The sequence below is a fragment of the Lontra canadensis genome, unplaced genomic scaffold, assembly GCF_010015895.1.
Source record: "Lontra canadensis isolate GAN:19392208 unplaced genomic scaffold, GSC_riverotter_1.0 scaffold153, whole genome shotgun sequence".
Lineage (NCBI taxonomy): Eukaryota > Metazoa > Chordata > Mammalia > Carnivora > Mustelidae > Lontra > Lontra canadensis.
In genome coordinates this window covers 1,746,412-1,762,050 of record NW_022631147.1, presented here as the reverse complement: position 1 = coordinate 1,762,050, position 15,639 = coordinate 1,746,412, and the positions used below count along the sequence as shown (strand labels likewise).

The 15,639-nt window shown below is 47.2% G+C and overlaps 1 protein-coding gene across 46 annotated transcripts in view; it reads right to left on the bottom strand.

Annotated features, from left to right (window-relative positions):
• The window catches only part of CACNA1C (calcium voltage-gated channel subunit alpha1 C), a 708,196-nt gene that overhangs the window by 103,147 nt on the left and 589,410 nt on the right, over positions 1–15,639 (bottom strand). For 32 of the 46 annotated variants that reach the window (XM_032844491.1, XM_032844469.1, XM_032844490.1 and 29 more), the window contains 6 exons: positions 12,401–12,608; positions 11,351–11,471; positions 9,606–9,720; positions 8,694–8,814; positions 8,274–8,343; positions 381–513 (listed from right to left, as the gene is read on the bottom strand). In XM_032844491.1, coding sequence (XP_032700382.1) covers positions 381–513; positions 8,274–8,343; positions 8,694–8,814; positions 9,606–9,720; positions 11,351–11,471; positions 12,401–12,608 — 768 coding nt within the window. Of the gene's footprint in view, positions 1–380; positions 514–8,273; positions 8,344–8,693; positions 8,824–9,605; positions 9,721–11,350; positions 11,472–12,400; positions 12,609–15,639 lie in introns of all 46 variants that reach the window. The other 14 variants (XM_032844463.1, XM_032844462.1, XM_032844471.1 and 11 more) reach the window with 1 other exon arrangement.

The following is a 15,639-nucleotide window of genomic DNA, read 5'->3' as shown; positions in this document are numbered from 1 at the left end:
ACTAAGCAACAACAACATTTAAGTTAGGAGGGCTGAGAGGAGTTAAAATAGTATAAGCTCCTTCTATTTTACAGGAGGAGGTCCAGGATACTGCTGAACTTTATACTTTGTTAAGTTAAATAGACTTGGTAAATTACCAAGGGCAATCACCAAAAGACTACAAATAGAGTTTACATGTGTCAAGAAAATGGAGGTAAGAACAGACATAGGTCTTTTGATTTGGAATACAGGGTGCTTTTCCCCAAATCAGCACCTGTTGACACAAGTTGTGGGGAGTTGGGAGAGTCCCAGGCTCCACTAGAGGTCAGAGGATGCTGGCATCTGCTGAGCATGTGGCACGAAGGGAGCAGAGTACCACCTTCCCCACCTTTCTTGCGCACCTGTTGTTGGGGCTGAAGATGAAAAATGCACTGGCTTCTGGCATGGGCACTGCCTTTTCCTTCAGGTGCAGCTCCGAGAGCGGGCGGGGGCGGGGGCCCACAGGCATCTCAGGCTCCTCCTCATCCTCTTCTCCTGCAAGAAAAAATGCACCATTCTAATTAAAAATAGAGCTTCCCTATGACCGTGCAATTGCACTACTGGGTATTTACCCCAAAGATACAGATGTAGTGAAAAGAAGGGTCATCTGTACCCCAATGTTTATAGCAGCAATGGCCACGGTCGCCAAACTGTGGAAAGAACCAAGATGCCCTTCAACGGACGAATGGATAAGGAAGATGTGGTTCATATATACTATGGAGTATTATGCCTCCATCAGAAAGGATGAATACCCAACTTTTGTAGCAACATGGATGGGACTGGAAGAGATTATGCTGAGTGAAATAAGTCAAGCAGAGAGAGTCAATTATCATATGGTTTCACTTATTTGTGGAGCATAACAAATAACATGGAGGATATAGGGAGATGGAGAGGAGAAGGGAGTTGAGGGAAATTGGAAGGGGAGGTGAACCATGAGAGACTATGGACTCTGAAAAACAACCTGAGGGTTTTGACGGGGCGGGGGGTGGGAGGTTGGGGGAGCCAGGTGGTAGGTATTAAGGAGGGCACGTATTGCATGGAGCACTGGGTGTGGTGCACAAACAATGAATTCTGTTACGCTGAAAAGAAAAAAAAAAAAAAAGAAAAAAACACCATTCTAAATAACTCTACTACTCCCACGAGCTTTTACTGCTGTGCTGCCTGCTTCCAGATACCTTCCTACTGACCAGAATCAAGACACCATTTGTGTCTCTGAAAATGAGGGGTATCAACTAAGACACTCAGCTCTCTCCCTGTGAGTGCTGGAATCTTTGTTAGAGATACTTTTCTGGCAGCACATGACAAAGGGGGTTGTAAGTAGGGTGACTAGTTCAATCCCGGTTTGCCAAGGATTGTCCTGGTTTCCAAAGTGAAATTCCCACAGTCCAGGAGGCTCCTCAGTCAGATTTGGATGGTTGGTCATCCTAGTTGTAAGGTGCTAGGAAAGGTGGGGGCACCTGGGTGACTCAGTGGATTAAAGCCTCTGCCTTTGGCTCAGGTCATGATCTCAGGGTCCTGGGATCGAGCCCCGCTTCAGGCTCTTTGCTCAGCAGAGAGCCTGCTTCCCCCCACCCCCCACCGCCTGTCTCTCTGCTTACTTGTGATCTCTCTCTCTCTCTCTGTCAAATAAATAAATAAATAAATAAATAAATAAATAAATAAATAATCTTAAAAAAAAAAAGTGTTAGGAAAGCTGATCAGGTAAGACTAGGACATTGCCAGGTGTCTTGCCCGTCTAGGCTGCATGTACGGCTCAGCTGAATTGCAAGCAGCCCTATCTTTGAAGGTTCTAAGAGTTTAAATTTAACACTCCCATTCCTGAAAAATACCAAAAAATCATGCACTGTAGGGATAATAGGGCAATGATGCTGAACACAAGAGGCCCTTCATTCAAAATTCTAGACATCAGCACCAGTTAAAGAAGCACCTTTGTTCTCCAAGCTAGTGGTCACGTTTACTGTGGACCAAAAGCAAATGGCTTAGTCCTTTGCTTGCAAGGTCACTGCCCATGGTAGGAAATGACTACATATCCTGTTCTGACCAAATGCGTTTAAAAATGTCTAGTAGGGGGATGGGAGTGAGAGCATGGGTTCTCTAATCAATGCCTTGACCCAAATCTTGGCTCTATTTCTTTCTGGCATTTAGTCTCTCTGTGTCTCAGTTTCCCTGAGATACAGAGAATGGGAAAACAGCACATACATACCTCAGAGTGGCTCCTGGCATATGACACATTCTATATAAAAGTTAGCTGTTATGATCTCTGCCCACAGGAAAGACTCTTAGCCTGTAAAGTAGTGTTTAGCGTCTTTTTTGGTCTGACTTCTGCCTGCTGTTCTTCCCTGACAGGCTTTCTACTCTTGCCATGAGCCTGTTTTCTGAAGGCTCATGGTGATCGGTTGAATAATGTCCCCCACAAATTCATGCCTAGCTGGAACGTCAGAATGTGACCTAACTTTAGAAAGAGTGTCTTTGCAGAGGTATTGTCATGACGAAGTCATACTGGAGTGGGGTGAGCCCTAAACCCAAGGACTGCTGTCCTTATAAGGAGACACAGAGACATACACGTGGAGAAAGAGGCAGAGACAGGGGTGATAAGGCTATAAGACAAGGACGGCCAAGGATGGCTGACAACCAGCAGAGACGCAGAGAGGTGAGAGAGGATTCTCCCTGAGGGGGAGAATGGTGGATGGTTCTGTCAACATCTGATTTCAGACTTGTAAGCTCCAGAACCATGGGAAAATAAATGTTTGCTGTTTGAAGCCCTCAAGTTCATGGTTGTTTGTTATGAAAACTCCAGGAAATGAATATACTCGCCATGTGCTTTTGCCTTTCCTTTCCTCATGCTGTCTCCTTATTTGGACTGCCCTCATATCCCTCTCTGCAGAGCTAGAAGGACTGCCATGTCCGGCAGCATCATTCACCTGGCTCTCCTAAATACCTGGGTTCTCCAGAAAGACCTGCCTGCAATTCTGGGGCCCTGTTGGCCTCCTGCATGCACTTGTACTTAGGACCCAATAGCCAGCATACCTGATTTTACATGTATCTCTTTATGTGCTGAGAGAGACACTATGGAGAGAAACACTTGTCCAGTGTGTAGCTGCCCTTGGCTTTTGATGATGATTACACGTTCACACCAACATTTGCTTTATAAGCAAGAGGACTTTGCAAAAGAAGAAGGAGACTCAATTGTTGAAAAGATAGTTACGGAAGTTTATCTTACAGACCAGCCACATCTCCTTATGCTCTCTCCTCTTCTGGTTAAAATGAAGCCAGGTGGTACAGAGAAGAAAAGATACCTGGCACAGAGCGTGGTTTGTTCTCAAGCAAGAAGCATTTAGGGGCCCAAGGCTTTTTTGGAGGACCAGCAGAATAGGCATAAATCAGTTTCCCCCTACCCCGGAGTAATTAGAGTTGACCAGCAAAGCAGTTAATATTTTGAGCAGAAGAGAGACGTGAGATGAAAAATTGTATTGGGCCAAGGGTTGAAGCTTTCCAGCCACACCTTGGTAGGTAAAAGAGATGCGGAGTCTCCCAGTAAAGCAAAATAAATAAAACTGGAGTTGGCTTAAATTGCAATATTTACAAATGAAATTTCACTGAGAAGTCTCTTCAATTCCTGCCCAACTATTTGTATTCTTTTCAGTTGTGCTCTAAATTAACAACTTTCTTATTCATGATAACTTTCTTATTCATGATAACAATGCTTTCTTATTCATGATAATTTGGTAACAGGTAATTTAATGTTTGCTTTAATCATTCGTGTTTAAAGAAAAACATATTTACCAGCTTTGTGGATTTCCGAGTTCCTGGTGAAAAGTTTTGCTTTCTTCTGCAGTAGCCTGCCCTGCTGATTATGAAGCGCGGCCCTGATTCCTATTGCTAGGGAGAAGCAAGCCAGTAGGTTCAGACACATACCAGCTGAATTCCAGGCATAATGTTTAGGAGGAAACCACGTCTAAAGGACAAGCCCAAATTTGTAAAGGGCCAGAAATCTGACAGCTGTGATGCTTTGCATGTATTATGTATAAGGACGAAGTTGGCAGAGTAGGAAAAGTCAGGTCAAGTTTTGTTTTGGGGGTTGGGAACCGAACCACCTACACTCCAGCTCCGGATGCCGGTGGACTCCCTTAGGGATCCATTCTTGCAGGCGTGGAGAAGCGCACTGTGGAGTTGCTGTGGCTTTCATGATGGCAGGTGCCGGTGTTCAAAAGTAAAACCCCCTATGTAGGTGGACGCCTCACTTTTGGTCCTCAGTGATCCTTGCCACCCGACCCCCCGCCTCATTTGATACTCATTTTCATCCCTGTGATTTTGCTCTCAGCCAATTCAAATAAAAATATTACTAACACCTAGCGCATACAGCATACTGAACACAAAGCTGTGGTTCTTGCCCTGGAGGGACCTACAGTGTTGAGTGTGGCCCAGAGTTCCCTGGCATGATTGGCTAGGCCACGCCCCGGAAACGAGCTCTGTGGGTGGCGTCCAGAGAGGGAAGCCTGAGGTTGCACCTGTTGCTGCGCTGGGCCTGTTCTCTGCTGGCTCAGCTCCAAAACCTTATCTCCCCCATTACTTATTTCCTCTCGCTGACTTTTAGGTTGTTAGCAAGTCCTGCCAAATGCACCCCAAGTTCTGCCCGTTCTCTGTATCTACAGCACCTCTGTTTTGGCCCAAGTGACCACTGCCTCTCACGGACCGCTACTAATGCCCTCATTGCTTTCCATTTTACTCTTGGCCACCTACTGCCCTGTTTTCATGCCACACAGTCTACTAAAGATAATTCAGACATGAGATCTTATCTTCCTCTGCCTGAGAACCTCAGGTGAGTCTCCACGGCATCAACTAAGATGGGAACCTCTCAGGTGGCCTCGGAGACCCTGCCCTACTGGCTCCTGCCTGTCTCACCCACATCATTCCCCTTTGTTCTCTTTGCTCCATGCACGGTGGTCTCTTTGGATTCCTCCACAGACCATTCTGCCCAAGAGATTCTGCATTTGCGAGCCCTCCACCTAGAAAGCGCTTTCTTCTGATTTCCATACGTCTAGGTCCTCTGCCTCATCCAGGTTTCAGCCGGAATGTTGCCTCCTTCAGGAGGCCTTCTCTGACCACACAGCCAAAGCAGCCCCATGCCACTGAGGAACTCGTTCACATAGCCCTTGGCTTCATTATCTCCTGGCTGCTCACTGCTACCTCACGACCTTTTCGTTGGCCTCCTTTCTTGCTCACTATCTGTCTCCCCAGAAGACACTGTCTCCCCACTGTAAGCTCCAGGAGAGCAGTGACCTTCCCTGTCTTGCCTGCAGGTGTATTCCTGGGACCTGTCACAGTGCCTGGCCCACAGTAGGTGTCTCATTAGTAGTTATTAAGTGAATGAATACCTCCATGGTTTCTTCCAGCTCCCTGTCTATGACAATAGTGTGGTCTCTCCCCTTCCCCAAAAACCAAGCCCAGCCCAGCCCACTCTTGTCCATGAAGGCTGGCTGTCTCTCCACCCCTGCCCACCTCACGGCTCTGCTCTTATTCAAACCCCTTGAAGCAGCTGGAGCCTTTCCAAAGCATCGGGAAGAACAGAGAATCCCTGTGCATTCTCTGGTGTCATTCACTTTTCTTTTTCAAGCGTCTTTATTAATTTTTAGTCTGCAAACACACATCTGTATGTTTCCTCTAATAAATGACTCGATCAAATAAAAGCACAGTCTTGGCACCCTTCCTAGGTGAGCAGATATTTCTAAAATTTAATGTATGCTAAGCAGGGAGACTCAAACCAACTGTTGAGCTTTGGAGACTCCGCAGGGAGGGAAGGACTGACACGCCACTGCTGGCCGATTGGTACGTTGTGCAAATCAGAAACAGGCCCCTCCATGGGGTCTTTCTTTGAGGGAAAGGGTCCTGGCTAGGGGACTGCAGGTTGGAGTTCATGCCCACTCAGTCACGTCCGCACTCACCTTTGGGTGCAACCTGGACAAGCAAGAACAACAACCTGGCCGGGCAGGGGTGGGGGAGGGCATGGGCATGGGAGGCAGGGAGAGGAGGAAGCCAGAGGGAGATGTGGGGGCAGGGGGAGTTGTGAGAGTATTCTCTGGCCCTGCACCTCCCCGCCCCGGGAGTTGGCTGTACATGGGGCAGGTGTGATGTCCACAAGCACTGTCTCCCAAAGGGCATCTGTGTTAAGTGGGCACAGGAGAGGCCGGATGCCCAGAGGCCACAAAGCAGAAGGGGCAGAGTTGGGAGGACAATGGCAGATAAGGTTCTTTGCCTTTTCCGGTTCAGAAGAGAGAGGAGCCGCTGGGAATGAAAGATTGACAAGAACAGAGACAGCAGGCCAAGTGATCCTGGGAGGGATCCTTGGGGACTTCTGCTGTATCTGGTATTAGGGTCCAGGAGGTGCCCTGCAGTGGCAGGAGAAGGAGGAGCCGGGAAGCAGAGACTGGTCCCTTGGAGGAAGGGAGGACATGGGGAACCACCAGCTTTAAGAGGACACCACCCTTGGGTGAAAAAATGAAAAGCAGAGACAGTGAACGAATGGGGAGCTGTTGGGGCTGGTCTTCAAGGCCTGAGTGTGGTGGTGGCTGAGGCACGACAACCTCAACTACCTATGAACCAGAGGTCTCAACACAGGTGTGCGAGATGCCTGGGACCAAGAAAAACCTGGGAGGGGCTGGGTCTGCAGGAGGCTGGAGAAGGGTGGTCACATGACAGGGGAAGGAACACTCAAAAAACCTACAGGATCCTGACAAATCAGCAGAATGTGGGAAGAGCTTTTAAGTCTAAAAGCAAAACCATTCCAAGAATCCTCAAAGCTGGGTCAACAAAAGCCGCAATTTTTCTGTGGTGGCTAATATGTTGACAATGTCCTCATTATTTTTTTCCCCTGACCTGCTTCCCTTTCTTTCAAAGGGCAACAAAGAAGAGAAAAGGCACCAGTATATTTAGAATGATGGAACTGGAGACTCTGGTCGTAGGTGTAGCTGCCCCACGGCGAGGGAGAAGGAGCAGGCCTGGGCTGCCTATAGCTGGGCACACATGGGAAAGTGCCCTCAAATCCATGCTGTCCCCCTGTGCTGTGTGCAGAGGCACCTGGCCAGCTAGGGCTAGCACCGCCTGGGACCCAGGGGGATTCCTTTCATTACTATCTTTCTTTCTAAATTTGGAAAATACACACAGAGGTCAAGAGACTTGTGCAGTGAGCCTCCATACCCAGCTTCAACAGGAGCTGCTGGAGTATATTTTTAAGCAACTTCTAAATTTTTAGAGTCTATCCATATACACATCTACATGTATAGGCTAGAACTACAATAACAACACTATAGTAACAAAATAAACAAAAACTACCTCAAATCATTAGGTTCCAGTCTCTATTCAATTTCCCCCTGGCTTATCTCCAAAATGTCATTTCAGAGTTAATCTGATGATTCAGGATCGAGACAGGATTCCCCATTGACTTTGGCCAACATGTCTAGTTCTTGAAATCCTGTAAGAATTTCCACCCAGTAGAGCTTTCAGGCTTCGGACACCCTTCCTGCTCTTCCTTTGGTCCAATTCCTAGCAAACGAAATCCTCCTTCCCAGGAGGCAGGAGGTAAGTGAGGGGGAAATGATCGCAGCAAGCCTGCTTCCCAAGGGAAACAAAGATGGCTGCCCGAGTCCTTGCAGACAAGGAGGACAGATGGAGGGCGGCCCAAGGACCTCTGATAGTAAGCCCTCTCAGAGGAGACTGCCTTCCAACTTAGGTGTCAGAAGATGAGAAGGCTGAGTTGTGGAGAATTCTTTTTAGAATAAATGAAAGCATTTTATGAAGCAACCAGTGAGGACATGTGTGGTGGTACTGTCCCTGTACTCAGCACTGTCCCACCCCCCCAACCCCAGTAAGGACAAGACAGAGTCAGGATTTACTATTATTATTAAGTAAGCATAATGCTGCAACTTGCAAATTATATAAGTTAATGATTTTATGGCATAGGATATAATAAAACCTTAAATGTCTATAGAATCCACCTTCCAAAGGATATAAAAGACTGCTTAAACACAATTTATTTAATGTTATGTTGTTATTATGAGGAAGCCAGGAGCAAAGTTCTCCTCCGGATGATAGTTGGTAATGCCTAACTACAGAGATAGAAGACATTTCATGGTGCAAATTACCTGGAGATGGAACCTGGAACTACCCATCCCTAATACATGGTTACTTCCATATGGCTTTAGAATCTAGATCTCTACCTCCAACCTCCCAACCTCAGGGTTAGGCAGTGGGATTGGTACCTGTATTTTCTGGGTTGGGGTAGGGACTCTTATCCTCATTTTCATTGGGCTGGAGGTCATCCATGTTGATCTAAGCAGCCAAACGAGAGAAGGAGGAAGAATCCAGTTAGATACATTCTCCAGTTAGAGAGGCTGAGAGAGGCCTTGAAATTGCATCATAGTCAATGGCTGAGCTGTTAACTCAAAAATAGGTCCTTGTTATCTTGCGTATATCCTTAAAGACATCAACAGAATGCTGGGATTCACCCAGCCGGCCTTCTCTTAACATTGCTAGCCCTCCTGTGCCACCCACATGGGTTTTCTTTCACTGAATCCCTTTCCTTCTTTCCTCCTTCCTTTCCATGGGTGCCTGGCCTGGGACTGTGCCCTCCTTACCCCAGCAATGGGCCTCCCAGATCCTGGAAGGAGATGGCTTCTTACCTTGGTGGTGGGTGGGGACTCTCCATCAGCAGTAATAGATTTCAGTTCAATTTTCTCCTCCTTGGTCTCCTCCACTGCTGGCTTCTCCACCACCTCTTGTTTCTTCTCTGGGCTGGCAGTCCTGGCCGGTCAGCAGGAGGAAAAATTAAATGTTTACTGAATGATAGGAAACATGAAGAAACAAACTACCCTGTGGTCTGCTGGGGACTGGTAGGAACAGATTCCCCAGGCTTACATCCATCTTCCTTCACCTGGGGCATATGGCACATGCCACGCAATGCCAGATGCCACTGGGCCGGGCCCACAATGCGTGGCCTGGCCACACCTTGCTCTGTCTGGTACTCAGTTGGCCTCTTTCAGCTTCTTAGCTGCTACAAGTCCTTGTCTGAATCAGAGGAAGTTTCTGGATCTGATTCAGGATTGGCTTCTGGAAAACTCTGCTCAGTATCCAGCAGATGTGTGGCTGATAAAGTCCCATTTAGACAATGACAGAAGACAATGCAGGGTCTTATCTTGCTTTCTGAACACCGGAGATGAGTTATCAAATAGTGAAAAGGAGTCATTCAGCTGGAACGGCATATCCCTTTGAGAGGCTGCCTTCCTCCTCTCCGCGCCCTTCACTCCCACCACCTCTCATGACCTCCCTTCTCAAGAACACCCTCCAGCTTCTTACACAGGTGAGGAAATCCAGCACCTTCACAGAGACTGTAACTCATGACGGTCCCTACTTCAGAGCCATGCCTAGGTATTAGCAGAGAGGCCCAACTTTCTGTAGGCAGCCCCATACCCGGCGTCCTCTAGGAGGTTTGGCCAACAGAGGCCAGTGCCCAAGCCTGTCGCTACCACTAATGGGAGTGGCATTTCAGAACTGGGACCCTGGGGCCCTAGGGTTGGGTAAGCTTAGAGGGTTACCTGGCCAGCTTCTTTCTCTCCTTCTCTTCTTCCTCCTCCTTTTGGGCAGACGTGAGGCTCTCAGCATCCGCCAGGTTGTCCACAGCAATGGCCAAGAACACATTCAGTAGGATATCTGTTTGTGTCCATTCTTAAAGAAAATGACCCTTGGCCGTGGGGTTTCCGATGGGCTCAGGGGGCAGGGAGGGTGCAGGACATGCAGTGCTTTGAGTGCTCGACAGAGTGAGCTCAGTGGTGACTCACCCCGAGGGTACCCAGCCCAGTGGCATCCCTCCTCCAGCCTTCTCCCTCCCCATTACTCTCCTAGCGACCAGGAGATTTCTAAAGGGGTTGAGAGCAGGCTAGCTTGCAGGCTGGAATGGGCAGCCAGTTAGGTAGTGAGTCTGCCTTACTCTTTAATTGCCAGGTTTCCTTATTGGTTTCCCTACTGAGGTGACTGGCTGTAATTGACATTATAAACAGCATTGTCTCTAGCAGAATGCAGAATGCTCTTAGGAGCGGTTCATGAAAATCGGGCACTGAGGAGGTGCCCTGATCTCTCTGCCAACTCTTCATGTGAGCCTGTGCATACAAAGGCCCTTGGAGCATCCAGCCAGAGCCAGCTGAATCCTGGGAACTCCGAATTGAAGTGGTTATTGGCCCTTTTCTTCTTGCCGCCCCACTCCCCACCCCCACCTCGAACAGAAACACTGTGGGTTGGAGAACCAGAAGTCAAAAAAGCGTAGTTGTACAGGCCCTTAATGTTCATTAAGTCTAACCTCCACCCCCAGGCTCCCAGACAGCCACACCATTTCCCATACCAGGAAGCCACAACCCTCAGGGGTGAAGGGCTGGCCCAACGGTGCCAGCGTACACCCGCCCCTGGCCCCCCACCACAGCAGCAGGGGCTTCGCAATCATCATCCCATTAAACCTCACCGGGACCTGTTAAGCAGTAGGCCCTGATATTTCATCACCCATTTTACAGACACTGAGGTAGAGAGCCTTTAGTTTGCTGAGGTCACCCAGCTGGTAAAAGGTGAGGCTGGTCTGCTGGCAGCAATGCCCAAGCTTTTAGCACTACGTTAAGCCCTGATTTAAACCCAAATCTTGGGCCAGAGCTGCCTCTACTTTACCATCTCCTCTGCACACAACCCTCATGGGGTTAGATCGCCTGTGGCTCGAGACCCCAGAAACCTGCCCATGGCCTGGATCTGCAAGCACTTGTCAGGTCTGCCTGGTGAAGCCTGTCCGGCTCTGCCTGGAAGATAGTCCTGGAGAGCAGCTTCAGAGGGAGGGACACTGAGCAGAAAACAGGGAGGAGAGATGAAGGTCATTTCAAGGATGACGGCTCAGGTCCCCTGGACGGCACTTCTTACTTCCAGCAGCCTTGGCCAAGTGTGTTCACCCTGGAATCTATGTGAGTAGCTGTCCGTACACAACACCAGGGGGCATTGTTCACCCAAACTATAACGAGAACATGCCTCCTGGAGTCCAAACTGGTTTGGGAAGATGAACTTACATCCCCACCTATACCAAAGCTCCAGGCATCCACCAAGACCCTCCTCCACGGCTAAGGTGGTTCTGGAAAGGGACACATTTTCTCCCCAGAGCACACCTTTCCCCTGCTTGCCTGGGGGCCCTGTGGGCGGGCAGCCACACTTTTCAGCCCCGAGTCAGGACCTGCTCGGCACCTGTATTTGGCATCGTGCTGCAGGCTGAGGGAGGGTGGGGCAGCAGGGGCGGGGAGGCAGGAGCAAAGGATACAGTTTCCACAGATGAAGAGGATGATGAAGTAAATACAGACTAACATCCCTGGAAAAGAGGGGCCGCCATAAGCCATGATCCCATCATACATCACCGAATTCCAGTCCTCCCCGGTCAGGATCTGAATGACACATTCCCACCAATAAGGGACACAGCGTTAGACCAACAGCAAACCCCAAAACTCCCCTACCCTGCCCCACTATGTTAACAAAATTGTCTAAAATCTCTTTTCCACCTCTTTCCCTCCTCTTGGCCCCCAGTTCTCCTCCCAGGGGCTCTGAGCTAAGCACCTGGGCAACTTTGAGTCCACCCTCAGACAAAGTGCATGGGCTCTGGCATGATATTATTTGAGAAGTGACTGGAAAGGCTTCCTGGTCAAAGTATCTTCTTCTAATCGACTGCACAAGATGGCCACTATTAGCCATTCCTCTGGGCCCTTGCACAAACGTGAATGTTTTCACTGAGAGAGTACTGTGCTGTTCCAGCTTTCCCCAGCATTACTCATTTGGGTGCCATCTTTAAGATTTGGGCCACACCCACATATTTTTCTTGTAAATCAATCTACTTTGAAACTTCAACAAGTGCTACTTTAGCTTTACCCGACACCAATATATCTATGAAATGACAAATTTGATGGGCTAGTTACATTTTTTTCCTGGTGACAAGCATGGTGTGTAAAAAGACAGAGCTTCATCACCTTCCCCTCCCCCAACAAGCGCAGTCTCCTTTCCTCTGTTTGTACTTTGGGTGTTCATGTAGAATTTATTTGAATAAAGGGGACCATGTTTAAACAAGAGTTTTTAAACTACTCAATTATATTTTTTCCCCCAGTGGTCCATCCAACAGTGGGATTCCATGGGGGACTGAGGGTAGGGGGAACTACAGAAAGAACTCAAGACTCTCACGGGCATGAACCTTCCATGGCTGATCTAGGCTGGCTTTGGTTGCCCGGTGCAAGGTGAAAGTTCCCACCACCTTTTCTCCCCCACAACCCAACCCCACTACTCAACAACCCTCCCACTCATTATCCCAGCAGAGAAGAGTCCATACCTGAAACACGGTGAGAAGGGACTGGGGAAAGTTATCAAATGTGCTCCTCCGGGTCTGCATTTCATCAAAGTTGAACTTTCCTCCAAAGAGCTGCATCCCCAGGAGGGAGAAGATGATGATGAAGAGGAAGAGGAGCAGCAGCAGGGAGGCAATGGAGCGCACAGAATTCAGCAAGGATGCCACTAGGTTGCTTAAGGAGTTCCAGTACCTGAGGACCAGCATGGGGGAGATTAGTGTCCTTTTTTCTGTGCTTTCCTTAACATCACTCCTCACTCATACACCCACTAGAAATTTTAAGATAAATTACAACTCTTTCTTTTCCCCTTTCATTGGGGGTAGTGGCGGTGGTGTGAATTGGACTGGTAAGCTCACAATTAGAGTGTGGAGCTAGTCATTGCAAGGTCCCAGGATCAGTAATATGCAATGGTGAATGGACGGAGCTCTAAGTCAGAAGCCTGAGTTTCATCCTAGTTCTGCCGGTTGCTAGATGTTAGCTGCACTTGGGCAAGTCACTTAACTTGCCTTCTGTTTGCCTCTGAGAAAACAAAGATAACAGTAGCAAATACTTCACTAGGTTGTTGGGAAGATTACGTGAGACCAAAAAAAAAAAAAAATTAGCAGCCCACCCAAAAACAAAATAAAGAATAAACAAGTGGGATTACATCAAATTAAAAAGCTTGCAGTCAGCAAAAGAAATCATCAGCAAAGTGAAAAGACAACCTATGGAACAGGAAAAGATATTTGCAAGCCATATATCCAATAACAGATTGGTATCCAAATATAGAAAGTAGTCAGACAACTCAACAGCAAAAACAAAACAAAACAATAACCAAAAACCAAAACCCCAAATAATCCAATTCAAAAATCTGGCACAGGGGCGCCTGCGTGGCTCAGTCATTTGGGTATCTAACTTTTGACTTCAGCTTAGGTCCTGAGATTCAGCCCTGCATTGGGCTCCGCGCTCAATGTGGAGTCTGCTTATCCCTCTCCCTCCCCTCACTTGGGTGCGTGTGTTCTCTCTCTCAAATCAATCAACCAATCAATCAATCTTTAAAAGTATAGTGTTTAAAAAAAATTTGGTACAGGACCTGAATGGACATTTTTCTAAAGAAGATATATATGAAACGGTGCTCAATATCACTAGTCATTAGGGAAATGCAAATTAAAACTGCAGTAAGGTATCACCTTACCCCATCAGAATGTCCATCAGCAAAAAGACAAGAGATAACAAGCACTGGAGAAAGGGGAACCCTGGTGCACTGTTGGTGGGATTGTAAATTGGTACAGCCACTATGGAAAACAGCATAGAGGTTCCTCAAAAAGTTAAAAATCAACTACCATATGATCCAGTGATTCCAATTCTGGGAATATATCCAAAGGAAAAGAAAACACTAACTCAAAAAGATACCTGCTCTCTCCATGTTCTTCGCAGCATTATTTATAAAAGCCAACCCAAGTGTCTATCAAAGGGTGAATGGACAAAGAACTTATGGCATATATAATACACACACACACACACACACACACACACACACACACACACCCTAGAATATTATTTGTCTGTAAAAAATGAGGAAATCCTACCATTTATGACAACATAGATGGACCTTGAGGACATTATGCTAAAAGAAATAAGTCAGACAGAAAGACAAATACCATAAGATTTCACTTATATGTGGAATCTAAAAACAAAAACAAAAAAACCACTGCACTCGTGGAGAAAGAGATCAGATTTGTGGTTGCCAGAGGTAGGGGGTGAGAGGAGGGAGAATTGGATGAGAGGGTCAAAGGTACGAACTTGGAGTTATAAGATAAATTGGTCATGATGATGTAATGCACACTGTGACAACTATGGTTAACTCTGCTCTATGATATTAACAGAGTAGATTCTAAGAGTTCTCATCAAAAGGAAGGATTTTTTCCCTTTTCTTTTTTTGTGCTTATTTAAGACAATGGATGTTAACTAAACCTATTGTGGCAATCATTTCATAATAAATGTAAATCAAACCATCATGCTGCATGCCTTAAGTTTATAGTGATGTGTGGCCAATTATTTCTCAATAAAACTGGAAAAAATATAATTCCCACTCTTTAAAAAATCCCCTTGTATAGAGCCTGGCACACAGTTGATAAAGGTTAGTAATTACTGTTATCACTATTGGTCTTTAGACAGAAAAACACATTACCATTTTTTCCCCCCAAGAATGCTATTCTCAGCCCAAGGCAGCAGCTGGTCACCCAGGGGAAACAAAGGTTTCAAGGCTCAGTGAGGTTTCCCAGATTTACCCTGCTGTCCAAAGAAATGTTTTTTTATAAAGCCTCTCTTCTGGAGATTCTGATTCAAATGTTGTAGTTTGGGGCCCAGAAATCTGTATTTTTAACAAGCGTCCCAGATGATTCTGACAAGCAGGCAAGTCTGGGAAATCCTGGGTTACAGGAAACCCATTCCACCCTCAGAGTGGGAGTCTGTGGGGCCTTCCCGGGGCAGAGATGGGTCCTTGGTGGGGCGCCTTGGAGAGGAGGCCCCCAGTCCTGATAGTCGCAGACCTCTCTCCACTGTAAACGCAGAGGTTCTCCACTGTAGGCTGGGGAAAATGCCTTCCTCTTGGAAAGAGGAGGAGGCGTGGGCTGCTCATGGCTACGGGATGTGGCTTGGGTCAGTCAGGGTGAGGAAATGCACCATAGCAAAAGGAACACAGCCTCCAGCTGGAGCAGGTGAGACAACAGAGAAATCTTACTTCCTTAGCTTCACCTTTGGCCTGCCTGCCTTCCTGGCCATAAACTTGATTTCCTCCACTTCAGGCATTCCCAGCTTACCACCAATACGTACAGGGAATTGTTTTTGCTGCTCAAAAGGATGACATGCAAACCACTCCTATTCTAGCCACCCAGCTGCCCACTGCCCCAACCTCGGTACTTCTCTCCAGAGAATGGTTCCATATTTGTTGAAAGAAGCAGATGGGCCAACAGTTTGGATGTAAACATGAACTTCTTCCCAGCCTAGAGTCTTTAATGCTCCTTTCTCCTTCACCAATTCAGCCTTTCTCTACCTCTATTTTGCCTGCCAGCCACACTTCTTCCTAATTCCTGATTGCAGAATATTAATATACATTTATTTGTATCCATTTTATAATTGCTCTTCAGTGTTTTTCATTTGTTATAGTCTCCTCTCATCCGAATAGGTTCTGAGCTCTTGAGGACAGAGATCACAAGTTTTTTTCTTCCATCCTCTCCATCTT